The sequence below is a fragment of the Pagrus major genome, chromosome 6 (genome assembly GCF_040436345.1).
Source record: "Pagrus major chromosome 6, Pma_NU_1.0".
Lineage (NCBI taxonomy): Eukaryota > Metazoa > Chordata > Actinopteri > Spariformes > Sparidae > Pagrus > Pagrus major.
The window spans coordinates 14769873-14796534 of record NC_133220.1 but is presented as its reverse complement, the minus strand read 5'-3'; the positions used below and the strand labels follow the sequence as shown (position 1 = coordinate 14796534).

The following is a 26662-nucleotide window of genomic DNA, read 5'->3' as shown; positions in this document are numbered from 1 at the left end:
TCTCTGGCTTATTGAATACATTTATAAGATTGCTGCTTAATTACAAAGAACAGCAGATAGGCAAATATGATTCCCAGGAAACGATGTGGGTTCATCTTGATGGAGTGAATGAATGAATGATTGAATTGATTTATCTCAACAATGTTTTGGGGAAAAAATTGATGGATGTTCAAGTGTGTATTGTGTATCTACATAAATTCTTCAAAAGCAAAAAAAAAATTAAACGATGTTGGCTCAATCATCTAGCCTGCAGAGTTGCAACGCTAGCAACTGGGTTTGGGAGTTTGATGTCAAAACAATAATGAAGATTGTCATTATTGCCCAACTAGGTAACTCTGCAGCTTTTAGAAGCAGATATATTTGATATATGGAACTTTTGAATGTTATTTTATTAGCCAAGCTTAACTGAAAAAAAAAAGTGCAGCGATTCATCCGAAAAATGCAGACTCCTTCGCCAACAACTGATCTGAGTCATTTAGAGAGCAGCCCCCTTTGTAAACTCTATTGTAGCATCACTGTAATGTATAGACAAATACCATAATTAACAACAATATGCACCCAGGAGCACAATATGTGTTACCGCCAGCTGTCGCCAATTAACAGACCTACTGACTGTTAAAGGATAATGTCTATATTTTACTTTAAATTCATGCCATTCATCCAGGACCGCCCTTTCCTTTACATTACTTCTTGAACAGATGGTAAAGCTGGAAATAATAGATCTTTTTGTACAGCAGAAGAAGCCTCACTCTTATGTACACTTTGGAACAAAAAAACCTCCACAGGCGTTAATATTATATGTAATATTGCCGGCAAAGACAATCGATCACCCATTCCTTCTGAGTCACAATTATAAATTAAAACACACTCTTTTCATCAGCTGAAATCTCAGTAATTACAGCAGAGAAAATGTTTTAACCGTTAGTGATGCCTTCTGATGAATGAAGCCTGTGATGTGAGTCAGCTCTGACTTATGCCTCTGGACTCGGCTATAGCTTACAGAATCGACAGGGGAGGGTGTTTCTCGCTAACCCCTTTTATTAATGCTACTTAGTCAACTTCTCACTCTCATTTTCCATTTCCCTCTGACTGCCTCTCTCACTCATTCATATTCTACCTAATCTTTCTCTCCTGCTACTCCTTTTGTCTGCCTCTATTTTAATCTCTTTTCCTCCATTTCTCCTCATTCCTATGTCTTTCAATCTCTCTCTGTCATTAGTGTAGGGGTCAGTTAATGGCTCTTAAATTTTCTCTTTTCATTATTCTCATCCTTCTGCACCTCAATCTTTTTTTGTCTCCAATGCGCTAATAGTGTCTATCTCCCTCACGTGCTCCCCCTGTTTTCCCACTTTCCCTTCTACCTTTCACTCTCCAGGGTCCTCGCGGATGTTCTCTCGCTCCACTGGACCATTAGGCTCTCTTTAACTCCATTGCTATCTTATCTTCCACACTTCCTTGTCACAACCCCGCCTTTCCCCCTCTCTGGCTCTCTCTCTCTCCCCTGCTGTCAAATGCATTCGACGCCCGCTGTCAGAACAATACCACCTGCCTTTCCATACCAGCACCTTAAAGATGCAAGCACGCAACCATAAACACTGTGACAGAATCTGCAGACTACCGCGCAATGCTCTGAGGTCTTAAATACATCCGTGCCTCATGGATTGTTTCACTGCTTCCACTGTTTTCAAGTCTTTAATTAAGGAGAGTGCCAGTAAAGTTTGGTCTGCTATAGCATAGTCGCAGCAGCCTATTAACTCTTGTAAATGAATAAAATAATGGTGAAGAAAGATGGAAGTTCATACAGCTACTGCAGTCTCAGAACCCCCTCCCCGCTCTCCAATCCACATCCTAAAGCTGAGCCGAGCGGTGCAGTGATGTGTGTGTGTGCGTGTGTGTGTGTGTGTTGAGCTGTGAAGGGAAGCCTGCTGTGAGTGTGCAGCTCGTCTGGCTGCACACGTGAGTGGGAGAAAGACCCAGATGTGAAGCTAGAGACAGGAAGGGGGAGGGGGGTTGGATGGAGGGATTAGGGCGGATGTGATCAGAGAGAGCTGATCTGCCTGTCAGCAATGGTTGGCACACACAGACACACACACACACACACACACACACACACACACACACGTCGACGCATCTATTCTCACACATCGAAACAGCGGTGCATGAAGATTTGCTCAGCTGTATTGAGCACAGAGACGGACTGAGTGAACCACACACACTCTCAATCTTTAGCTGGGAGAGACCTCATTTTAAAGCTGGCTTATTGTGTTTAACAAATGGGTCTACATGTTCCTGGTATAGTACCCATCACTGGCAAATTACCATGGAGCCTCACATCCAAGTACATTAAAGGATCAGCATATCAAATTAGCTACTTATGAAATCCCTGTGGATTTGATTCAGCGAGGGCAGCAGCCATGGGTGGCCTTAGCCTCTGTATGAATAAACACAGCATTACTGTCTCATTAGTCAATTTCTTCCCGGTGAAATGAATTATAGCTGGCCATGCGTAATACCGGATGTTGGACAAAGCAAGGAAGGATGGTTTTAACACCTAGGCCACGTTAGACGATTTAAACACAGACGAGAGGGCTGTAGTGCTGTACGCTTGCCAAGCTAGCCTCTGTACCACACGAGCCACAACCGAAAATGATCTCATTACTTTGATCTGTCTTTTTGAAAAGCCTGACTGGTGGTTTTCTATTTACTGGACTATACTGGCATTATTTTGCAGGCATACAACTATGACATATCAGAGGAACAACCCAATCACCACAATAAATGTTGGCAATTACACTTCTGCAACCTCTGTTGCAACTTTTTCTATCTTTAGGTTCAATTTTCTATTTTTTCTTGTGACAACACTTGTGCTCTGGTTAGGTAAGAAGTTCATGTTTTGGCTTAAAGTAACTGGTCGCCACACAGCTGGAGATGTTACGATGTCTCGTTAAACTCATCAAACTCTGCCTTATCCTGCATACTGAATGCTACTCTGGCAATCCGCCACCAATGTGAATGTTTTTTTTTTTTTTATTGTTGTCATTTTCTGTACCCGTGACCCTTGTACCCTTTCTTATTAATTGCTGTCGACTGTCATTTTTTGACTGTTGTTGGGAGTTCTAGTTGTGAATCACCTGTCTTTCTGTTATTTTCTACACTAGTATAGGGTGCCTTGTGTCTAAATACAGCTTTGTGGGGACTGGGGTTGTTAATGGGAAAACCTTTTTGAAATGTGGAAGACACGCAGTTTATTAGGTACACCTAGCGAAAACTAATGCAGCCTTGCAATTACTCTTACCTTCATGAAGGTTACAATGTTCTACATCAAATATCTACTGCCCCCCTATATCACCAGTAGGTCTTTAAGGTCAATCAGGGTTTGCTGGTAGTTCCTCGATCAAGACTTAAAACTAAAGGAGACTGTGCTTTTGCGGCTCCTAAGCTTTGGAACTCTCTCCAATTTGAATTAAGATTTGTAGATTCTCTTTATTTAACAGCTTTAATTGTGTTTTATGTGACCATGTACTGTTTGTTTATACCTTATTGCCTCTGTGAGGCAATCTGTGATGTCTCTGCTTGACAGGTGTTATATAAATAAAGTTACTTACTAAACTTACTTACGTCAATGTTTTAGAGAGGTGTCGTTTACGGTCATTTGGGAGGATGTAGTATATGGTGTGGTTGACTATTGCTGTGTTATACTGACAGGTGGTTCTTACTGATGGGGAACAAATGCCATTTAAATATCAGGCTGAGTAACAGAAACTATTCCCTGTATAATGCAATACAGTTCAACTGCATTACAAGCCTCTTAAATTGATCCTACATTGAATCAACATATCTCTATAACAGCTCCGACAGAAAATGAACATTATAACCTTGATGGAAGTCAAATCAATTAAAGGACTGTTGTGATTCGCTGCATTAGAGCAACCTGTTGCTAAGTGCTTGACCGAGTTAATGTCCTCCAAAACGTCAGTTATGTTTTATCCAGATTTCTAAGACATAAACTACATCAGTCATTTAATCTGAACTGCCTGAATCCCATTGTTCAAACATGTATACCAAAGGTCTACTGCTAAGTCCTATAGTGCACGGTTATTCATATTTAGTTGCTGGTAGCTCCTTTCTGTTTTTGTGCCCACCATTTTAAGGAATGTTCTCTTACAGTTAATATTGCCAACTGATTATTATTACAAACAAGTGAACATATGTGACTGTGATTGTAGTGACCTTGGTGGTGCTAGTGACACACAGCTGTGTTATTGTTATTATAGCCACACAAAATAACTCCCATAAAAACTTCATTAGGTCCTGTACAATATTAACCCTTTTGGTGGCTACTTCCATTAAACCTGCACTTCTTTTGCTTCATTCAAAGTGGTTACTCTTAGTTTTAGACTTAATAATATATTTTTAAAATATAATGTATTTTGTTGTGTTTTTGACATGCAACTCTCAATTTTCAGTTCTTGCATATGAAGTGCAATCTTGAGTGTAAACTAATGATATTCACATTATGTGCTTCTCTTTATTTGGTTTGCAGTCAGGCTTAGCAAGCAGCAGTACTGTACCACAACTCTTTTCATGGCTGCTTTCAGAAACAAGATCTTGTTTACTGTATTCTGCCTGTTATAGTCAATTTATAACAGACATATTAGATCCACTTATCCTGTATCAGAGTACCCCCTCTGTTTTATAATCTCCTCTTAAACACCTTTGAATACTCTTTCCAAGAGAAAAGAAAACGGCACATTTAGGGGAGCTGGTGACATTTTTCTCCTCTCTGCTTCCTCTCCGGCAACACGTGTCTGAGACCCGCGGCAGTTTATGAGAGATGAAAGGGCCTGTATTAATAATAAATTATGAATGGATAAATTATACATGAAAAGGAAAATCTAGGAAGCTGGCACTTCCAGGTGCAGTTAGTATCATTGCTTTAACTGTAACAACTGGCAGATGACAGTTTATATAGAAGGAGGAGAGAAATGTCATTGCCCAGAACTAATTCAGGTTAATGAGGTTAATGTGTATATGTGTGTGTGTGTGCATACACTCTCAGTGTCAACATTATTCAAATGATACTCGGGGCAGTCAAAACATTTAATGCTATTAACACAAATTAACTAAAGTGTGAAGTCAAATACCAAAGCAGCATTACTGTTTCAATAATTTTAAACATGAAGTTCCCATTAAAGCTGAGTGACCCCTGTGGATATGACGCCTGCCACTGAATAATAAGCTTTCATGGTAACTACGTCAGTAACATGTAAAACATGTTGCAGTCAAAAGCTAAAAAACTAAAAGGTCCAACTCCACCACATGTCTCTGTGCCCCTCCATCATACAAATCTAATATGTAGCGAACCTAATCAATATAACCAGGTACACTTGTTGCCTTTGCAGAAACCTGATGAATCTTAATTGGAAAAGTTGGAATTGAACGGACGAACCAAACATTGGCTCTTTTGTTACATTTTTAGCTGCCACCATATAGAAGGGTGAGACGAGGGGTGTTTAGTTGGTTGCAATCTGCAATCTCCCCACTAGACACCAATAAATCCTTCACACTTGACCTTTCATTAAGGGATGGGATTTTGCATTCACAGCTCTGTGTTTTTAATTTACAGCCACTAAACTACATTGTATGCACTTTATCCTCATGTTAAAAATCCACATCATTATCATATAGAAATTGTAACTGAAATGTGTGCAATGTCTATCAAAGTATGTAATTAGGAAAAAGCAGTGACTGTACATATGCAATAATCATTACACTGTATACTATACTATAGTCCCATGTTTAACCCTCACAGTTAAAGCAATGTCCAGAAAATAAACCAGATGGTTAGAAAAACTATGTAGGTGTCATCTTTACTGCTAGTGCTTAAACTGTGGCAGTCATGCAGCTTAAAAACTGTTAAAGAATACATTAATTTGATCTCAATTCAACTAAACTTAATTTTAATTAAAAAGGAAGAAGAAAATCTGCCAGAGTTTATAATCTAACTCAGCATAGCTTTCCTTATATAAGGAAATGAGTAAAATAAGACATGACAGAACTCTGTAACTGAGTCTTATTCTCATAATTGCCTAACTGTGCATTCTGAATATGTCAGCCAAATGTACTGATCCAGAAACGCCTTTCGAATGTTTTATTATGTCATAATACTTGCTACTTTGTGGGTTTACTGTGGTTTAAACTGTCGGAAATTATTTATTTAAAAGGTTTGAGGAAGATGTCGCTTTTTTGCCTCATCATATGTTGTTTTGTTGGTGTCCCAGTTTCCCAAATGACCAGAATTATTAAGACCCAGGTTAGAACTTCAAAATGTTCCTTTTTATTTTTCCTTTTTACCTTTCCAGGAATGTTGTGATTGTAAGCATTATTTTCTTATTAAAGTAAGTGTTAAATAGCTATATCTTACAACAGTAATCACTGTTACAGAGTGTTTGATCAGTAACCCATGTCTCAATAAAGAGCCCATCCTGTCTGGAACGCGCAGAGAGCAGGATCATCCTTTTCTGGTACCTACACTCGCAATGGTAGAACAGCAAGAGCTACCAGCACTGGTAGCAAAAGCTACCAGTGCTGGGGAAATAGGCCAAGTGGAGAAAAAATGCTTGAAGAAAAGAAGGAGGAAAAGAGAGCTGCCTCAAAAAAAAGAAAGGAGTCTTGCAAGTGTGGTGACATTGAGATGAGGGAGGGGATTGCTAACTGCAAAACAGACAGGAAGTTAGCTAAAACAATGGCAACGCTTACAGCAGCCTTAATGTTAATGCTGGTTAACTGTTGCATCTAACTTCACAGATTCAATTGTGCTCAATTATGACTGTTTTGTGAATGTTTTCTTGTCGACTAAGTTAAACCTCCGTTTAAATGTCAGGGAAATTAGTTGTTAGGAAGATCACTTAAACAAGCTACCTAACAAGATTGGATGCCAGATTCAAAACCTTGTTGATTTAGATTTGTTAAAATGCTATCAAACTCTGTCCCTACTGGCTAAATGAGCTGAAACCTAAATGGACCACACAACAACACACTGTCAATCTGAAGCTTCCAAAACAAAACAATAATCAAAAACATCACATATAGGACCGTACCATCGCTTAAAAAAGCGTCTTGACACTATACGTTTTTTTGTACGAACAGAAAACAACGAGTACAACCAAACAACAAGCAGATTTGAACAGTCTTGTACCTCCTCCCTTTATCAAGTAGATTGCTGAAGCTTCAGGCAGATGTATTTATATAAAAAAACATCATTCCCACTGAAAGGGTTCATTGGGTTTCACAAGAACAGTATTTCTCAGAAGAAGAGAATACCTTTCATACATTACACTAATCATCTCTCTCCACATGGTCCAACGGCACCATTTTCTAATCACCCTTTGAGGCACGTCTGTAATAACGGCTGTCGAGTGGAAGAGCTATTAAAATCCATTTACAGTCCGGTATCACAGCAGCAAGAGAGAAAGACAGAGGGAAAGAAAAAGGCCCCTGAGGGTTTCATGGATGGCATAAAGAAAACGGGTGTTTAAAGGACATTAAAATCTGAGCAAATACACTTTTGCATTCAATGTGAAGACTGATGCTGCTTAAACACTTGCTCCAAAGTACTGTTGCATAATAATTATGTAATGTTGAAGCTTTATGATAAATACAATTTTTGTTTAACAAACCATTTGATTTAGGTTAAAAAAAAAAATCAGATTATGATGATTTCCAATACCGAGCTGTTGAGAGAACAGATTTTGGAAAGTTTCCCTAAATCTTTGTAATTAAGTTCAAGTGTAACAACATAATAATACTGGCAAACAAATTAAAACCTAAAAAAGTACATTTTTGTGCCATTAAGGGTAGACAACACACTTGACATGATGGCAATGGTACATTGTAAGATATATACACGTACACAAGTATTCCATGCTCTATGTACTATCGTCAATTTGCTAATTAGTCATACATTTTGCCTTTCAAAGCATTAACTACTAGCACTGGTTTAATATAACACTATGTCTACTTTTTTCACCTCTTACATACATTGTTCATTATGAGTCTGATGCTATTCTGGATTTTCAATCAAGTGTAAAGGCCAGGTGGCATCACTGTGGCTGGATCTTAACTTCTAGCAGAGCGATCAATAAGACAAAAGCAAAGAGAGGGAGGGAATGTGTGTCTGTGTCTGTGTGTGTGTGTTTGTGTGTGTGTGTGTGAGTGTGAGAGAGAGAGAGGCAGAGAGAGAGGACCTTGGCTGTGCCCTTGTTGATGTAACTAACACTGTAGTAGTCAAAAGGGTTGAAATCCAAACCGTTCCCCGAGGTTCCCCAACCAGCCTGTGACACCTTGTCCCCTTTGTGTGTGTGTGTGTGTGTTAATGTGAGTGACATCTGACAAGGTCTTTTAATATTTTAACATTGCTAATGGCTGCACTACTCTCTGACTGTCTGTGTTTCCCATCACTTATCTTTAAATCTTTTCTGTCACACTCACACACTCCGAACTATTTTAATTATTGAGTAAAGAAACGGTCTAAAGATTTTCTAGTTTTCACTTGACTTCTTCAAACGTTTCATTGAAAAGGTAATAAACAAATTAATTGATAACGAAAAGAAAATGTCCACATGGACCGCATGCAGCAATGAGACTACGTTAACATGACTTGCTTATAAAACCTAAGCAAGCTACAAACATATCAGATTCAGATTTCCCTCATACATCCTTATGTCAAAATTGTCGTTGCTTTATCCAATATCATTTAAAATGCATTTTAAAATGTAAAGCATTGTTTGAAAACACCTCCCAAAACTTTACATCAACAAAATCTCTAAATATTTTGCCTTCCCCGCATGTGCTTCAGCGAGTCACAGTGCATTTCTTCAGTCACATGTCTTGAAAACAACATCACCCAAAACAAACTGTCACATCCAGCTCTAAAAGGAGACGTGCATACGTTGCACCCGGTCTTAATAGGTATAATAATGTACTATCACTGAGTGTTATGAACATTAGTCACTTTCAAAACAAATAATAAAACTCTCGCTGAGCATAGCAGGCTTCACATATACCTGACAGCTCAACTAAGTAGAGCTCTTAAATAATCAGTTTTAACACAGACACTGAGAGTCCCATCAGTAATCTAACTGCTCCCATTGATTGTGTTTATTGATATTACATCAGCCTGAACTCTCACAACAGCTAACAAGCCACCTACTGCACTGTGGTGCCTGCAATCACACCCCCACAGTCAGTCTGAGGATACCTGAAGTAAACCCACACTTAAAACTGAATAATACATAAAAGGTTCAAACTTGTGTAGGCAACAAAAATAAGACTGTATGATCACTCTTAACTGCACTTCCTTCTTGGACAGATTTACAGAGCAGTGAAAGAGGGTGTGGTGGAATCAGTGCAAGTAGAGACTCCTACTGAAACACAGAAAATGATGTTTTATTAAATTACTGTCATGAAAATGGAGGAGATACTGCCACAAAATGTGCTTTTAGAGTCTGGAAGGCTTGATTTCCATCTCAGTATTTTTTTATAGCATAACTGATTTTGGCAGTTATTGACTCATAATATTGTCCAAACCTCTTAGTTGTCAAATTAAATAAAAACAGTATGAATCAGGACAGTGCAGTGTCACATGTACTACAATGAGATCAGGAATAAAAGCACTGATGTTTTTTTGAATAAAATGTTTAATATAACGAGATCGTTAAGGACTTTTTGAATTAACAAACTCAACAGAGTATGCACTTAAAGAAATAACATTTTCATTGACATCTATCCTTTTAGTTTGTCAGTGCCTCATTTCAGCACTGTGGGTAATTAAAAGGCACGATAATTACAGTGAGCTGTAGCAAGAAAACTCAAACAAAACTCACCTGTAGTATTGAAAGATATCTATATTTTCTGCATTACAGAATAAACTGAGCATGGATTAATATTTAATCTATTTCATGTGGTCAGAAAGATGAAAAAAAATCTTCCTCCATATCAAAGTGTATTTGCAGGAATAAGTAGGTATTTCTCGGCCTGCATGTGAGATATGAATGTAGCTTTGGGCCACACTGCGAGACTTCAAAGGGAAGGATGTGCAGGGAGGAAATAAGCCAGCCGCACTGGCAGCATGAAATACTGAGGGGCATCTGTGCATGTGCATTTGTTTCTTCATGTTTATTTTTGAGACGGGCCACACACATGTATGCAAATGTGTGTGCATTCTTGTTTCAATTAGTTTTATTTTTGTGCTCATGTGAGCACTTATAGACATACACGTTTGTGCACATTTCTCTGTACGTTGGCCAAAGTATAACAGGCTTTTACATCATTTTGAAGCTCTCATTCAGGTTTTGCTTGAGCAACGGTCGGGATAAATTTCATATTTTAGCCACACTAAAATCTATAAATTAAGCTCTAAGAATAATGAAATCATCCATTTCTATTATCAGTTTATCTTCTAAGCTTTTCTTAAGTGTAAACTGTAGCCTCTTGCATCAACAAGTATCACTATGGTATTGGTAATCGATGGGCTTAAAATCCAGTTCCAGATGATCATACAGTGATATGACATATGATCCATCTTCATTTTGGAACAGCAAAATCAGCTGAAATATGAGGCATCCTGGTGCCTTAGTGGCTTTTTTATGGCCGAGCTGTCATGATTAGTCAATTAATTACTTATTTGATTGAAATAAAATTAATGACCAACTATTTTGATAAACTGTTTCAGCCATTTTTCAAGCAAAAAACTCAAACATCTGCCTATTCCAGCTTCTTAAATGTTAAGATTAGCTGCTCTTCTTTGTTATTATAGTCTTTGGGTTTTGGACTCTTTGTTAGACAAAAGAAGAAACTTAAAGACGTCACTCTGTGCTTTGACATTTTATAGACAACACAATTATAGATTATTCGAGAGAATAATCGGCAGATTAATCAATAATGAAAATAATGATTAGCTGTGGCCCCATTTTACATTATTTCACAATGGAACCAGAGCTTGCCAAAAACCTGAAAAATGATGTAAAAAGTCTGAACACTGTGCAATTACATACTGATTAAGCAAGGGCAATAGTAGTGTGTACATGTAAGGGTTGGGTGTGTTCGGGAAAGAAAACGATATGTGACTGAATAAAATATAAATTGTGTAAAGAAGCTGGATCTGTGGTTGTCTCCAGCTGTCTGAACTCACCTGGCTGCGGAGAACAGATGGATGTGAGTTAAAGGGTGGGTAAGCTGTGGAGCTGGCTGGTGGTGCCTGAGAGCTGGATGTGGTTTTATGCTGCAGTCTGACACCATCACTGCAGTCAGCACAGTCAAAGTTGGTCTTCCACACCATAACCTGTAGGGTGAACACGAACTGTCGCTTAATCCAAAATAAACCACCAAAGTTGAATACCCAACAATCTAATATACGTTGAATGAAATGTGCTACATAAATACAGTTTTGCGTTCTCCTTTAGAAGTTCTTGAATTGTTGCTTCAAAGATTGTCAATTTACCCTTTCGTATCACTTTCAGAAGTATGAGGAAGTCACATGATATGGAGCATTGGCTACTTAGACATCAGCAAGCCAATCAATAGGCTATATCTGGCTAGGTGTTTTAGGATCAAGAATAAGTCATCACCTGTTCATCTGAACCGCCAGAGGCAAAGTACTCTCCTGTCCTGGAGAAGGCCACACAGGTCACTGGACCCTGGAGTGAGGGGAAGAGGAAGACAGAGTTAGAGAATGGAGGTGATAATACAGTGAAATCTATCACTTAATTGCCTTATTTTTCTTAAAAAGAGAAGAATCCTGAAACTCTTAGCTCCCAACTGTTTGTTCAAGATGAAAGTAAAAGCACTGTAATTGTTGCTATGAAATGTTGAGTGCCAAGAAACAGCCAACAAATCCAAATGAATTAAAAACATACAACACGCTGTCAGTAGTTGTAAGAACTTGGTCTTATGGGATATTAAACTGAAACTTTGTGGGTTTTGGCCTGGAAAAAACAAACAATTTAAATACTTATGGACAAAACAATTAATTTAGACAATTAATAACATAGATTCTCAGATTAATCAAAAAATTATATCTAGTTGCACCCATAAAAGAAAATGAAGAAATCTGTGTGAAAATGGTGCTGTCTTTGTGTTGTAGTCAGCCCATTCATTCATTTTCAAACCTTACACATAGTTTGAATTATATGAATAATTTAATCATTTTCTTCTGACTAGCTGCAGGAAACGTGTAGGTGTTCATGTAAAATGAGGGGGGAAGGTAAGCACTACATAATTGAACAAAATACAGAAAACAACAATAAAAATACACAAACACACTTGTTTCAAAGGTTATAAAACATACAATGACAAGAGCTGGAGGATAAAGTGTTTTTTGCGTCTGTAGCTCGTAGCATTTAGGAAACTCTTAAACCATCTGAGTAAACAGAACAGAAGCTCCTGTATGTGTGTGTGTAGGAGGGGGTGGACGTGTGGGACTGCAGCAGAGCAATCAATAACAGAAAGCGGAGACTCAGGTGGGGTGAGGTCACACATGGTCAGAGCCAAAAAGCATCACCTGGGGAAGTCAGGACTCTAACATGCCGTGTGTGCATGTGTATGAAACTAGAGTGCAGACAGACTTCCAGCTTCAAAAACTCAGAAAGCACTCCCTCTCTCTTATTCTTTTCTCTACCTCGCAGTGCAGAATGGGGTCAACGATTACAGCCTGAGCCCTCTGACTGTGTTCAAAGAGAAGATGAAGGAGAGAACAAACAAAAGAAGGGAAAAGAAATGGACAGGGAGGCTGCTGGGAGGGGAAAAAAAGGAGCTGTGTCCTGTGGCTGGCACCCAGACAGGCTGGTTTGGGTGAGGAATGGTTTCCCAGAAGCACCTGAGAGAAGCAGACAGTGTCACTATGGCAACGCGACGGCCTGACAGACAGCATGTTCTGTCTCTGCTCTGACTAATGCCTGCTGCCAGGCTGGCACTTGCCATGGCCAGACAGACACATACAGACACATACAGACACACACACACACACACACACACACACACACACACACACACACACACACACATGCACACACGCACAGTGAGAGTCTGACAGGCCAGTGAACCTAACTGGCACATTTTATGTACTGATAAATGAACGCAGGTTGCAAAAGCCAGACAGGCTGCACATGGTGCTGTCCCTAAAGTTATGACTAACAAAAATTATTACATGATCACACTGGCTATGTTTTTTTACTCTGTTATATCTTTGACATATACCTCTCAGAGCAGTTAAACATACCCTAAATTAAAAAGAACAAAGAGCACTAGTCTCAGATTGGTGCTCAGTATCAAGTCGGATAATTGCATAACTACACATCTGGTCTTAGTACATGAAAATATGCCTTTTACTTTAAAAAATGGTTCATGACTAGTTGTAGTGATCATTCTTTGATCATCATAATTTTATTCTGGTGTCTACTAGAAAAGGTTAATGTTTTAAAAACACATTATTTTTCTCATAATACTGTCCATTGCTGCAGCACCTCTATTCATCCTCTGTCCAAACGCTCAGTTTTAGTGGTTGTCTCTTTGAGGCCACTCAAAGCCAAGTATGCGCTGAATGGTCAGCTCTCACAGGCCTGAGCAAGTATCGCTCACCGTGTATCCGTATGTTACATCACAAACTGACTGAAGTCCTGACGGCTAGTTTAAAGACACAGTTTCTGAAGAAAGGTCTGTGTGGAATGAGTGTTCTGATGCTTTAAATTTCATATATATTAATATATATTTATATATCACTTCTACCTTCACTCCAACAGATGAAGGTAGAATGGGAAGTTATTCAGCCTTAAAAACACTAGTCTGAAATTGTTCAAAACACAGGCTTTGTGTGTCGCTTGTGTGTGATATCCACAGGTTGGATGTGAAAGTGCAGTGTGGAGTAGCTAATTAACTCCAGCAGGGGTTTGCAAACTTATTATTAAAAATCCAAAACTGTCACTAAAGGTTTTCTTTTCTTTCCTTCTCTGTTATCGGAAGCACTCCATCATTTAACACAAAAAACCTCAACAAATAATGCTGCAACAGGAGTTTATATAAGCGAATATAAATCAGCAGCGTAGTGGCTCATCATCAACCATGTAGGCTCAACCTTTAACCACCTCTGGTCGACCCTCTGTCGTCGACCTGCTCAAGGTGCAATCGAAACAAGAGGCTTTAATAATAATGTAGATTTAGGCAAGTAGACTTCATGGAGCAGAGGCTTGTGGCTTTTACTTTCTGTGTGTTATAGGAGCAGCTGATGACAGCACAGAACAGAAAAGACAGCAAGCCCTCTGTTAAAAAACGTTCAGGTTTTGTAGTTTAAAACCATCATGTTATCATGGCATTTTATGGGTATATTTTCAATATAAGGGTTCTACAGGATCCAGAATCTCCTGGACAAATGTCTTCACAAACAGTAAACTCAATATCCATCCTCTCTTCATCCTTCTCTAATCATCCTCGTTAATTGGGGTGATTGATTATTGGCCACAGCTTAAATCACAGATGATGAGCTCTGGCTCACAAAGATTTTCTCCCCATACCCAAGCATTACAAAAGAAGCAGTGTTCTTCTTCCTTGCCTTTGTTGGTGCATTGCTATATTTCTTACCAACTGTTGATCAGTTGAATAGCATGAATAACTATATGCAGGACTGTGTATCACAACACCTATATCCACTGTGTGTACATCAGCGTCCTAGTGCGCATTCACAAGATACAAAGAAAACAGCGGCCTTCTCCATAGCGCTCTTATTGGCCAAAAATATTATTGAATCTCATTTCTCTTAAGGGGTCTTTAAAAATGTAAACTCATGTACTAAGTTGAAGACTTTCTCAATAAAAAGTTCTGGATCACACTGTGAAAAGTCAGTTGTCAAACAGAGGAGCAGAGAGACAAATCAACCCCAATTAGGCTGATTCAACCCAACCAGGTATTGTCCTCCTGAGGCGGGGTAAACAACACATTTAACAGATCCAACAGGAGAAACACGACCTCAGAGCCCTCGTGTGTTTTCACATATATGCACATAGGTCTGCACACATACACAGAAGAACAAATGCAAGCTGACACATAAACACACATAAACCTACACACCGACACCGAACAGATGGGGGTCTCTCCCATCTCCTTGCTATGCGACAGGAGAGACAATTAACACCCTGAGCGCTCCCAGCACCAACAGATTGGCGGAGTCACCACTGAGCCAAAAAGAACAACAACAGAAACGGAGACAGAGAGCAGGAGATGACAAATTTGGAAGTGTGAAGAGAGAAGGGGAAAAAGGGCTTTTTTTATGTTGACAAAGAGAGGAGTCTTGGCAAGCGGCTGAAGAGAAGCACAGGTGACACAGACAAAAAAAAAGACAGAATGAGAGACAGGCAACGTGTACAGAGGGAAAGATAAACAGACGGACCACATGTGGTACTGGCAAGCCACTGATTTCCACAACTAGCCAGCAAGCCAGTCCATCAGCTGTTCAAACAAACAGATACAGTCAGCGAGCTGTCCAGCCAACTAGTCCAGCCGGCCAAAATGTGAGTACATGAGATGTGAGAGCAAACAGTAGAGGACGAGGAGGAAAACTGGCATGATAATGAGGCTAAAACATCCCTAGAACACACAGAAGAGGAGGGTTTAAGTCGGAGCGAAAAAAAGGACGGCCGGAAACAGAGAGGAGGAGGAAGAGAAGAGGAGGAGGAGAGGAACCAGAGGAACGGAGGCTGAAACGCAGTTCTGTTTCCTTCCAACAACCATGAGACGAGTCATCGTGAGTGGGCTGCCTGCTCGCCTGGCAAGTCCTAAAATACACCACATGCGAAAAAAGCCATCATACGCACACACTCACGCATGTACACACTTCAGACAATCAAACATACACAAAGGAGATGTCAAGCACACTCACACATAGCTGTCCAAACCAAACCTACACACACACACACACACACACACACACACACTCAAGAACAGCAGAGCAGACTACAGACGTGACCTATCGTGATCACGACTGGGTAAACTGCAGTTAGGCCTGATCTGAACTGTATTCTGTGTGTGGTTGTGTGTGTGTGTACCTGGTGTCCGTGCAGTGTATACAGCAGCTTGCCCTCTACAAGGTCCAGTATCTTCATTGTGGAATCGCTGGAAGCAGTGATGAGGAAATTACCAGCCGGGTGGAAAGACAAGCTGTTCACTACTCCACTGTGGACTGCAAAACAAACAAACACACACACACACACGGAAAGATAAACATTATTATGATAACTTTCCTGATGGCAACTGCGATGACTATAATGCAATTTAAAGATATTCTTATTGAGGTGACGCTGCCACTCAAACTTTTTGAGAAAGGGAAAATATACTATACCTTGTGCTAAAACTGTACTTCATACTCTCTGAATAAGTTTCTTTTCTCTCAAAACTGGAAGTCAAGGAACTAGGTCAGTTATATGCGAGCACCTGAGGGGCATTTAAGAGTTCACCATCTTGCTCAAGGACACTTCAGCAGGGCAGATGCTTCCTGACATGATTGCCTTGATCCCACTGAAGTGCGCTGCAGCTGTACATCACAGTGCCACAGTTGCTGTGTAACTTCAGAGAAGTGTTATATCAGTTTTACATGAGCGGATAATGTCATCAAGAAGACTAACATTAAATACAGTAGCCTATGGCAACTAATCAAAACTTCCTCCCAGCCTGAAATTATACTACCATGTGGTGAGTGGGTTCCTGACTGAGACAAAATGAGGACAGCAGACATTTGATGAGCGACATGGTCCCTCTGCTGGCTGCAAGAAGCTATGACACATGTAAGATACACGAATAACTGATGAAGAGACTGAAAAGCTGCATCCAGTTATATTGAGAGCAGAGGGATGTATTTTTTGTGTGTGTGACTTCTAGTGATCAAGGTTAACACCCACATAAACACAAAACCACTGGAATGAACCACTCAACACTGAAAGACTAAAATACAACTAAACAAACCACCAATTACCAATAATTCTCAACAGTAAACACACCTCATTTTAACCACAACTTTACACTTGATACTATTGGAAATTACCTACAGTGTGTGGAGAGAAGCACGGTGGAAAGGAGAAGAAACGAGAGAAGTGAAGAGGAGAGGAAAAGCTTTTATCTTCATGCCCCGTCTGCTCAGACAGATGTGATTATCCGTTATTAGATCTCACAACTCAAATCCATTTAAGAGAGCTGATTAGAACAATCAGGCTGACTGGCAGGCTGACGAAAGGCATCAACATTTGCTTTATTGTATATGCAGGAAATCATGAATCTTGATTACCACTTTAATCGTGAGCTTTAGAGCTTGATTTTATCACGGTGTTATTTCAGTGATTTGTCGCAGGGCTCAGCTGCATTTTTCACTGTTTAAAGGTGATGCTTTGCTTTAGCTGTACTGCAGTTTGTTCAGCTTTGTTGTCCTCTATTTCTGCCTTCATGTGTTTTGTTCTTGTAACTGTAAGCAACTTAAAACCAAGGTCAAACTCCTTGTATGTGTACACATACTTGTCCAGTAAAGCTGATTCTGATTATAAGCTCAAGGTAATTTTATCCCAAACACAAACACTGGGCCTCGTGTTTTTTTACTGTGTAACTCTGTTAAACTTACCTGTGTGTTTTCAATATTAAACATCTATTAATAAAACAGCTGTAAGACATCTAGAACAGCTTAACTGACAATTCTGCAGCAAAAAAATGCAATCAATTCTTCAGTAAATGTTTAAGTACGTCTGCTAAGTCTCTGTACGAAAGCTACGAATATGCAGCGATTGAGTGCAAATTGTCTTCAAATGACTACATTGTGAACTGAATACTTTCCTTATATGGTCTTTACCTTGGTAGTGCTGTAGCATCTTATGGGATCTGATGTCCCACACCTTGACAGAGTTGTCTGTGCTGGCTGCAGCGATGCATGTTCCACTTGGATGGAAGTCCACTTGGTTTGCATAACTTGACAAAAAAAATGACAATGAGGTCTTTGGTCAAGCTTTTACGGTACTTCAGATTCATTATTACAGGTGATTAATTTAACTGACACAAAAACACTAAAATATTACTATTAAACACCCACTAGGGACATTTTGACTTGAATTATTTTTCCACATTTCAAAAATCAAAAACCACTCTTCATTTGAGGCTTTTAGCTGATGCTTTTGGAGAAGTTAGTAATGAATGAGTAGGTGTTAAGTTACAGCAATTTTGAAAGGACACACTGTTCCAAAAACTGTCACCTTTTTTGGTTATTGTTGCTGAAACATTTGTGTTAATAGTCTATCGTTCTAAAACAAAATAAAGTACACACATGATGCTCTAAATCAGTGACACTCAACTTACGGCTTGCGGGCCAAATCTGGCCAGCGCCAGGGTGCCAGGTGGCCCCCCAGCCATCTTCTAATTCACAATGAGAATAAATTGATTCACGCTGGGAATTTTTGCTTGTTTAAACCGAACAGTAAATGTTCAATAGTGTCGCTTGGCTGACAGATATGCTGGTTGTGGACGATGGGTTAAATTAGCCCAATAGCAGAGAGAAGTCTAATCTTTGCTTGAGGGCGTTTGAGGCTATGCAAGTAGTAGGATCAGACAGTGAGTTATGCAGGGGAAGAGGAGCAAAAGTTAGGCAGAAATGAGGATAGATCTTGTGAAGGAATTTTGCATCTTTAATAAAGGTAAAATGTCCCAGTCTCTTTCGGAGCTAGTTCACCTCAGTGTCTCCTAAGAATGACTGGCAGCTGTCCTGATAACATTGGCTTTGTCTCCGGGGGACCCAAGGCCAATAGAAATGATGTACTCGGCCTCAGACTCTTACAGACACTCAGTGTCCTATTAGATTGAGTTAAACAATCCTTCAACAAAATCCTTACATAAGTATAGATGAGTGAAGACTAAACTAATTTGGACACTTAGTAAGTCTAATTCAAGGTTTAAGACTCCCTGCTCAGGAGGTGGTCTTCAGAATTACTTGAATGCTTACACCAATTCTCCCCAATCAAGCTTCAATAAATGTGTCAGCATAATACATCCAAGTCTCCTGAACCTTTGTCAGTAGTGAGTAGACCAGTTCCCAAGAATTCCTTCACAGTTTGGATCCCATAAATGAGTATTTCACACTAAAAGATCCTATATATGCAATTCATTCTGTCCCTGGTAGGAGCATTTATGTTTATGGTTGTGATTTATGTTTATGAATCGTTCTAACACTTGAGTGACTGCATGATGGAAGAGGTTCCAGCTCTGTTTAATGTTGTACAAACTTTTTCAAATCTAACCAAAGCATTCACAACCAAATTACAGTTGCAGCTGTCAAATTTAGTAAAATATCTGATTTATCTGTCAATTAAGTCAGTTAATTTAGTTAATGAGTTAAGTTATTAAGTCAGTTAATTTGAAAATAAAGAATTTCAGAGACAGATGAGTTATGGGCCTTTTAATTGTGTATCCTCGCTCTAAATCCTCAATATTTACAAAACTACCAGAAGAAACATTAATACGGACAAAATTATGGATGCTGTTTGTTCTCTCACTGCAATTATTTCTCCCACACACAATGCACACACATCAGACCATTTCTTATCCACATTTTTACATGCATCATTCTGGCCCCAGGTGCTTACCCGGCATGTTCGTAGAAAGAATGAATACACTCTCTGCTATTCTTGTCCCACAGCTTTACAGTCCTATCATCACTGGACGACACAATCAAACGATCGTCTGGAGAAAACCTGCAAGAGATGTTATGGAAATTCGAGATCCAAAACTGGCCATAATCTAGGTCTTCGGCCACAATTTTACTTGTGACGTGCAATCATTAAAGTCGTAAAACAAATCAGAAATGTGCTGATTTTTTTTATATGTAACAAAAAGTAGAATATCTGTAGCAGCTAATGATATCTAACTGCAAAAACTGTATGTATGTATGTGTGTGTGCATCATACTTGGCACAGCGGACCCAGTTGATGTGCTGGTTGAGAGAGAATAGAAACTTTTGCCTGTGGACGGTCCACACTTTGATGGTCTTGTCGTCAGAGGCTGTGACCAGACTCTGTCCGTCACCAGAAAAGTTAACGTTGCGCACAGTGGCAGTGTGAGCCCGAAAAGCTGTTGACTCAGCCTTCCTGTGCACACAGACACACACAAACACTAAGACAACACTCAAGTTTAAAACAATAAAACAAACAATCAAAAACCAGTGGGTGTTCAGAAATGTGTGCTTTTTTCTGTGCTGGCACAAGCAGGAGGTTCACTGTTACTGTCTGGTTCTTTTGTTATGAGTCAGCATCATTGTCCTTTGTGATAGCTTTTTCTAGTGGAAAACAATAATAATGATAAAGCTGTACTACAAAACAAAAAATCGAAATACTTCAAAACTCACATGCTTGGCACCCAAAGACGTACAGTCTTGTCTCTGGAGGCGGAGGCCACCAGGTGGCCGGACGGAGAAAACTGAACTGCAAGGACAGCATCTTTGTGTCCATCAAAACGATATGCTCGCATCTGAGGTTTCATGTTCCAGATCATCACACAGGAGTCCATAGAGCCTGTGGCTGAGAGAGGAGGGAGCACAGGTGAGTGTACTGAACACATAGTGTGTATATTTATACCGAACATACCAAACAGAAAGTAAAATAAAAGGTCAACATGTGCAGCAAATTATTTGGCCATAAACGGGCAAACATAAAGACACTGTGTAAAATGACGTAGTAGTTACCAATCTGTTTCATGTTGTGGCTGAAGTCCACACTCGTCACAGTGTCTCTGTGACCCTTGAAGTGTCTCTCTAGAGTTGGATCAGACTATACAGGAGACAAGACAGACGGACAGACATATTGTAGCGGCATTATTAAAGCCCAAACTTGTTCAAAGTGTTTCTCAATAAATATTCATTACTAAATTATTGCAACTTTTAATAATAGTTTGATTAATTGTGCAGTCCTGAGCTACAGGCAAGTAAAGCCGGTAAAATACTGACAAGTGTCATGTAAAAAGGTTATGAGAATCAAGTTACATACATTATGTCAGCAAACGTATTAGGACTCTGGAGCACAGTGTGTTAATAATAATAATTAATAATAATAATAGGTTTATTTGCAGAGCTCTTATTAAAACCAGTGCAAAAAAGGCAATGGGTACATTCAAAAAGAGCAGTGCAGGACTTCAGTGCAATGTCGACAATCAAGTACAGTGTGATTAAAACGAAAAAATAACCTGAAAATGTAAACCCTATTATAGGAAGGTCTTTCGACAAAAAAAAAGTCTTATAAGAGAATGTACACCCTTTTCTGACTATTATAAAATCTCATTCCTAAACCGTAACAGACCAGTCTTCTGTGAGTCTTCCACAACAAAAGACATTTGGATTATGGCCGCGGAGTGGCGCTGTTTCTTGTTTATAGACTTTATTCCTTCCCGTTTATATCCAGGCTGGTGGTGAATATAAATTAATTCGTAATTACTGGTTGAATATATATAATAAAACATGTGGACACGTGTGATTTTGTCTCCTGTCCACAGACGTTATTTTATAGACGATGCCAAACAAGGAAACGTGTCAACAGCAGCGCTACACGGGCAGATTTCCCCCTGCGCTTAGCCTGTCAGGCAGTACTCCCTAATCTGTAGCTCCGCCAACTATCTCCATCACTTATGTTAGATATGTTTCTGGTACTGTGTTGGAAAAATTAATATTGGCACGCTTCGGCTTTGTGTTTTACATTAAAACATCTACTATCTGTAGGGATCGTGACAGGAAGTGCCGCCTGAGAAGTCCAGTTCAGGGTTAAAAGTTACCCTGGTCACCACTGAGTTACCAAGGAGACGTGAGCTGTGGTGCTAGTCACCGTTAGCCGTTAAGCTAGCTAGCCTCTAAACTCGGAGGAGGAGAGGAGAGAGGACCTCCTGAGCCGCGTGTTTTTGTGTAAGAGGACATTTGTAACATGGCAGAGCTGCACGTTATCGGCCAGATCGTTGGGGGCACTGGTTTTCCTCAAAACAGCCTCTTCTGCAAATGGGGGGTTCATACGGGAGGAGCATGGCGTCTCCTGTCTGGACTGAAGGAGGGTCAGACCCAGGTGGATATCCCCCAGTTAGGAGACATGGCATACTGGAGTCACCCGATAGATCTGCACTACGCGACTAAAGGACTCCAAGGCTGGCCGAAGCTTCATGTCCAAGTGTGGCACCAGGACTCTTTCGGACGCTGCCAGTTGTACGGGTACGGCTACTGTCACGTCCCCTCCAGCCCGGGACATCACCGGATAAGCTGTGCGACCTGGAGGCCGCTCGGCTCCTGGCAGGAGCAGTTGGCTCAAATGTTCGTCGGCGGAGGTCCCCAGCTCCGCAGCCCGGACCTCATATACAGCGGGGCGGACAGATACAGGCTGCACACCGAAGCCATGGGGACCGTGGAGCTGGAGCTAGGCGTTATCATGAGACACTTTGACAAATATGGCGTCGAGAGTTAACACAACGACATGAAAGGGACTATATAATCCGTCACGGTTGTTTATTGTGCAGGCAGAGGTTGTTTTTGAGTTGTTTTTCGAGAAGTTTTTCACTTTTTTCTATATTGCATTTGTCCTTTTTTTATATACTAGGTGTATGTAAATAAACTCTTATTAACGAAGTTGGTTTCTTGTTGGTTTGTCAGCCCACTCCAGCCCCAATGTCAGCTGGATAGTAACCAGATCATTCACAATCATGCTTCATATACAGTTTAATTCTGTATTATTACCAAGAAAATGATTGAACTGTAATATAAAAGGTCAAAGAAAATGATCCGCAAATAATGTATCAATGCGTAACTACAACCTCAGCAGCATACTCGAAATAATGTGATAAAAACTCCCAGAAATTTACTACAGTGAGACAATGTGGTTACTTTAAAATCATTTAACATAGAGCGTGTGAATTTCATGCAATAAAAACATGGCAGACCAAGTAGTAATTTACTTTGACAATGTTTGACACAACAAAGTGCAAAAAACACAAAAACATAGACTTTTTCTTTAATGTCACAGTGGGTGGATTTCTATTCATGAGCTTGTGTTAGCTCAGAAACTTTTAAATAAAATGAGCTGTTAACTTGATCTATTGAGTGTTTATTCTCTAACACTTTCTTCCTGCTTTTGCTTGACAGTCAAAACACTTTGTTAACTGTTTTTAAAAGGTGCTGTATGAATAAAGTTTGAGTTTTCTATTCTGTAACATTGTCTTCCTGAGTTTCCTGCTTTTGCTCGACTGTCAAAGCACTTAATCTGTTTTTAAAGGTGCTATGTAAATGAAGTTTATTATATATTTGTGACATGGCGGATTACCATTTTGTCCCAGTCTGACACTTCCATTCATGTGTGACCTATCAACTACAGATTCTCCCTCCAACTCAAAAACGTGCCTACGACACATTAACCCAGGTCACATACAACAGAGGTGACATTAGCCTTATTATATCGTGTTACCACACGAGTATGAAAGTAATCATCGACTGCTACTGTCCACTTTCTACTTTTACTAGCGAGTGAGAAGCTAACGATACACACAAGAAACCAACTTCAGCTCAGAGGCTCAAGTAGTTTTAACAAGTGCCACACAGCTAGCTTAAACTCACCAGTGCAGACGACATCTTTCCTGATATCGAAGTGACTGTCTTGACGTGACAACAGCTGCTGTACTTTATTCTTTATGTCGGTGAATGAGACAAACAGTATAGCACTGTTAGCTCGTCGGCTAATGCTAGCTTACTTCTAGCCGCTGGTTGCTGACAACAACAAAAATTCAGTTTACGCGCCGCGATTGGGCGCTGAGCACCGGTCAGATTTTCTTAAAGGGAAAGCTGTACCGTTTCTGTCTAAACCTCCGTGTCATAAAGATCATATTGTACCAGCGTGTTATGTTACAATGCTTTACAGGTGAGTAAACAAGAGTAAATAATTTATATGATGTTAATCCGTCTATATATTCAAGAGGGAATTTTCATTTTTAGAGTGTAGTGGCGCGCCATGACCACCAGGTGTCAGCAGAGTCGCACAAATCTTAACCAGCATGTTGCGGTTGTAACAACAAGGAAGTGAAAAACTGATTCATCTCATTTATGCACTAAACCTGCAAAGTAAGGAGTGATTTCTATCCTTCCAGTGAATTCTTCAGATGCAGATTTGGCTTTGAAAGCAGTGAATGTGTCTACCGTAAAAGTGATGTTGAAACAGCAGAGCATCTGTTTCTTTTTCATGCTCGCTCTTCATGAAACGGTTCAGTAACAAAATCACAGCAATGCCTGTTTTAGATCATAAGACACAAAGCTAGATCTAATGGTCAGTGTTTTGATAGTCTTAGCTAAATCTTTTATTCATAAGGCTAAATGTATAAAAACCCCACCCATCTTCACATGCTATTATAATTAATTCCCATTTTATATGAAGTCCCTGAAATTTAAGTCCAAACATACCAAAGATCTCTATGTATAATAAGTGCTTCAGTAATTTGTGTAAATTCACAGATCACAAACCTATTGAAACCCCTTTAGGCCGAGGACTTTTGGGCTGTTAGACTGCTTTTTCTGCTTGGCAATCCAGACCTGTGTGTCTCCTATGCAAATGTTCAGCATGTTTTAACCACCACACAGAGGTTATTTCATCGAATAAAAGTCAAATCAGGATGTGTAACATTGTTTGTTTTACAAGATTTGGCATAAGAGAAGTCTAGAAATATCATAATACAGAAAAATCGTGATTTAAGTACTTGAGTGTGGTATTTCAAAGGACACTCACCATTGTGCTTACCATTTCAATATCAACACAAGCCCTTAATTTAACCAAATCCCCCGAGGGCCGTTTCAGCTGGACTGTTGCCACATAGCCAACATTTCATACCACAATATCCCTTCCTTAACCCATAGTGGTGGTATAGTATGACTGACTGTAATTATGCTGTTCTCATATTATTTTCACACCATGTAGTCATGTTTCTGTTTAAGGACGTAATCGCAAAAACAGGCTGCACTTGCCGGGTGGTATGTGTAAGGCCTTGAGCAAAACAAAACTACTCGTTCAGATATGAGCCCGGAGGTTTTTTCTTTTCAAAGATATTTTCTTCCTTTAACACAAATTTTTTTTACAGCGTATAGCTGAATGTGAGTCAAGGATCACATTCCCCGTTTGTTTGCCCAAACCTGCTCATTCTTGTTCAGCCTGTGAGAATGGTCAATAATGTGACAGATTGTGAAAACTGTTACATAAGCAGGTAGAGCTTTTGACTAATGTAAATGCTTCTGCCAGCCTTGTATGAGACAAACCCTTAGGTTTATATTCTGGTGAATGGATGCAGTAATACTATACCATATACTACACACTGCACACTTTCAATGCACTGCAGTGTAGAGTAAGAGCACGCAATGCTACCCATCAACATGCCATTTAAAAAAACAGCTCATACCTCTTGATAATTGTGTAAACACTTCCTGCTCATCTCCATTCCAGTAGATGATGACTCCGATTAGAAGGAAGGAGGAAAAGAAAAAAGACTTTAACTGGAATGCTTTCAATTAGCAACTGGTGTTAACAATCAGCAGCTATTGAGGGGCTATAGATAACACGCCTAGGTGTTTTACACACACTTTTGTCGCATGTTATCCGATAACCGTTGCGCTTATTGTTGATGGGAAGCAGTATATACTTCACTGAAAACAAATCCGGGTTTCTTCTCAGTAAGACAGGATGTTTTTATTGTTTTCTGCTTTATCTTTAGGTGTCTTCGTCATTTATGGCGGCCGTTTAACCCTGTAAATGGCTCTAATCTTATCTCCCTCACTGTCAACTTTCACCAGGATCCACGTGAGCGTCTGTAGATTGTTACCGTTATTGTATACAGTAGTTCTGCGGTTTGTCATAGTGCACAAAGTTCACTTCGGTAAAGAGGAAGCAATGTGACGTCCATGTGGCCTGATCTAAACCCAAAGGCTGGGACCAAGGTCAAACATACAGCCCATATTTTAACAACACCTATGCTGTCAGTTCACACACTGTATAGAAAATGAGACCTTGTGGTTCGATGAGCAGTTAGACAAGATAGCTTGGAGCCGCTGGAAATCTTATTTACCTCTTTATCTTTTATGTTTGACAGTTTTCTAGCTGTTTCCATTTGCTTCCAGTCTTGCTAAGCTTGTCGTATCTTAGCTGTAGTGTCTTTGTACTGAATATTTATTTAGACCTGCTTATTTCTTCAACTTTTGACTTTGGCTTCCAGTCTTGCTGGGCCAGGCTATGTTTTTGCTGCTGGGTTGCAGTATCTCTGTGTTGAAACATACATATATAACATTTAGGCTAGCTTATATTAATCTTTCATCAAACTCTCAGTGAGACAGCAAATAAGACAATTTACAAAAAATGTCAGAGCTGTCCTTTGACAGTCTTGTTGCTTGTTGACAGTCTCATTGATAATGTCTTATTCTTGTTTATTTAATTTGAATGTTTTGCATCTCGTACACTGATAGATAACATAACAACACAACATAGAGGGTGCGGGGATAACGGGGGACATAATTACAGTATAGCACCACATAATTCACTAGATCATCTATAATTATCTGCATTGGTAATAATAGGGATTACCTGACATTTAGGAGGAGCCA

The 26662-nt window shown here is 39.7% G+C and overlaps 2 protein-coding genes across 2 annotated transcripts in view; one reads left to right on the top strand and one right to left on the bottom strand.

The window, feature by feature from the left end:
• Window positions 1-23733, bottom strand: part of poc1a (POC1 centriolar protein A) — a 40162-nt gene extending 16429 nt beyond the window's left edge. The window contains exons 1-9 of the mRNA XM_073468731.1: window positions 23645-23733; window positions 20750-20834; window positions 20414-20585; window positions 19977-20156; window positions 19656-19763; window positions 17876-17991; window positions 16092-16225; window positions 11628-11696; window positions 11192-11341 (exon numbers count right to left, since the gene is read on the bottom strand). Coding sequence (XP_073324832.1) covers window positions 11192-11341; window positions 11628-11696; window positions 16092-16225; window positions 17876-17991; window positions 19656-19763; window positions 19977-20156; window positions 20414-20585; window positions 20750-20834; window positions 23645-23659 — 1029 coding nt within the window. The 5' untranslated portion in view covers window positions 23660-23733. The remainder of the gene's footprint in view (window positions 1-11191; window positions 11342-11627; window positions 11697-16091; window positions 16226-17875; window positions 17992-19655; window positions 19764-19976; window positions 20157-20413; window positions 20586-20749; window positions 20835-23644) is intronic.
• On the top strand, window positions 21778-22663 carry b9d2 (B9 domain containing 2). The gene has a single exon (XM_073468924.1). It carries the CDS (start codon window positions 21975-21977, stop codon window positions 22500-22502), a length of 528 nt encoding a protein of 175 aa, XP_073325025.1. The 5' UTR covers window positions 21778-21974; the 3' UTR covers window positions 22503-22663.
• Window positions 23734-26662: the final 2929 nt, after the last annotated feature.